General features: G+C 49.2%; 1 protein-coding gene across 1 annotated transcript; it reads right to left on the reverse strand.

Annotated features, from left to right (window-relative positions):
• Nucleotides 1-157: 157 nt before the first annotated feature.
• TEOVI_000574700 (uncharacterized protein) lies at nucleotides 158-1,513 on the reverse strand (the record flags this gene model as incomplete). Its single annotated transcript, XM_067221887.1, has 1 exon — nucleotides 158-1,513. One exon carries the CDS (start codon nucleotides 1,511-1,513, stop codon nucleotides 158-160), a length of 1,356 nt encoding a protein of 451 aa, XP_067077988.1.
• Nucleotides 1,514-2,079: the final 566 nt, after the last annotated feature.

The raw sequence follows: 2,079 nt of genomic DNA on the forward strand, positions 1-2,079 counted from the left end.
AACGCTCTCTCTCTCTTTCTCTTTCTCTCTCACACGCAGGCACGCACGCCATATAACGAGTTCCGCCACGCTCCAGTCTAACCTTCAACACATTGCAACTTCACTTCGTCATCCCCTTCTTCCTTTTTCCCCCTTTTCCACATTTTATTTAATTTCATTACAAAGGGGTTGTAGTCTCTTCCTTTGCACAAGGAGCGGATACACCTTGTAGTGATGTGGTTCGTGAGGGGGTTCGTGAGCTCGCAGCGGAGTCCGTTGCAACAACAACGTTTAACATCAACGGCCGCGTTGTTTCAAAGTCCACCGCCCGCATATATGCCTTCACCTCTGAAGAGACACGAAGTGAAAGAACATCATCGCTTCCCCCAAAGGAACTCACACTGCGATGTGGCATTAATGCCCCTCCACTTGCACCTCCCACTCGAGAGGCGAGGGCAGTCAACTGCGGGATGGAGAGAACACGATCGAATAGCCGTTGAGTATTGGGAGACATCGCCGCCTCCTCCCTGGCCTGGAGCTGAGTAATAACATTTTCCAACTCCCTCAGTTGCTTTTTCAGTGCCGATGAAGTACCTTCACCCGCACTTGAGTCTTCTGCCGTGGAGTTGTCACTACCATCCTTCTGTACATCTTCCGTTTTCGTTCCCGAAATACAGGAATTCGCAGGATGCATACGTTCTAAAAGGGCTACAACCAGCTTCGTGAGAAACCTCACATCGGAACGGTACTGCTGCAACAACAACTCGCTCCCTTCCCCACATACATCCGATTCACTCTTTCGTCCCTCCACTTCAGTCGAAGGCACTTCTCCATTCTTATCCGATTGAGAGGTGTGAGCTGCAGATTCTCCATTTATTTTAGCTTTAGGCCCTCCCAGCGTATCGTTGCCATGAGCCCACCGGTGTGGTGGAGGAACTGCAGCGGCAGCGGCTTCGGGATAAGGCGGAAGCTCAGCCATGAACGGCGGCGGGGGTGGCGGTGGGGGAGGCGGAGGTGTTTGGTTTAGACGTCCCCAAGTCATGGAATGCGATGAGCGGGTGCCGCCAAATGTGTCCAACATCCGTTCGTCTATAATCCCGCTCGAGTTGGGCGACACCGCTGCATATGGCGGTGGAGGACGAACCGAAGGTGGAAACATTGGTTTTATTGGGTGTCCCATAACTCCAGGGCCGTGCGGGACGCTGCTGGAGAGGCTATTATTGGACATCTGAAAACTCCCACTTCCAACGGGGCTTAACCTCTGCGCATTCATAATATTTCCGGGGACAGTTTGATTGAAGGAAGCGTGCTGGTGTAAGAGGTCGTTCCCCGGTGTATGGCGAATCAAACTGGTTCCATTTATTTCGCCACATGGTGCAACGGGCATGGGTGGAGCCGGAGGAACACTCGATGCAAACGCCCTCGTCCGCGATGATGAGTTACTCTCGACGATTGCTGGTGGCGGATTCCTATTCGAAAGCTCCGCTGCGCGTCCGGCGGCCTCCGGAGGCAGGGGCTTATTTTTTGGATACATTTTCCCGTGTGTTTACTATACGACAGGGGTTCTTCAGTAAATAAATAAATGTATTGTATTTATGATTGTATCAAAGTATCCGAACGTTTGTGCACGTTGTGTTTTCTTCTTTTTTTTTCTTCGTGACCTTTCTTCTTTTTTTTTTTTGCCTGACGGGTACTCTCTCCAACGATAAAAACTTTTCCAGCTTCTTGTATGTTTGTGTACGTCTCCGCTTATGTCCTAGCAACTTGGCAACGAAACAAACACACGAACTTACACAAAACCCCAAAAATCAGTGCTGACAGTTGGTGTCTGATGTCCTGTCCACCCGCTTACGTTGCTTCAGCAGCAAGCAATAGCTTCCCTACGCGACCCCCCACACACACAGGTGTGCTCCAGCTCTATTCTATTTTATTTTTTTTTATTTTTTTTTAAAAAACAGCTTTTTTTTTTAATTCCCTTTTTTTTTCGCACGCTCACCCCGCACCACTCCCTCTGTTCTTTGTTCCTTTCTCCCCTACTCTTGTTGACCTTTCCCCCCCTTTAGGCACGTGTTTTCTGTTATTTTATTTTAATTTTTTTTT

Source organism: Trypanosoma equiperdum (genome assembly GCF_001457755.1).
Source record: "Trypanosoma equiperdum strain OVI genome assembly, contig: ctg_1514, whole genome shotgun sequence".
Classification (NCBI taxonomy): Eukaryota; Euglenozoa; class Kinetoplastea; order Trypanosomatida; family Trypanosomatidae; genus Trypanosoma; species Trypanosoma equiperdum.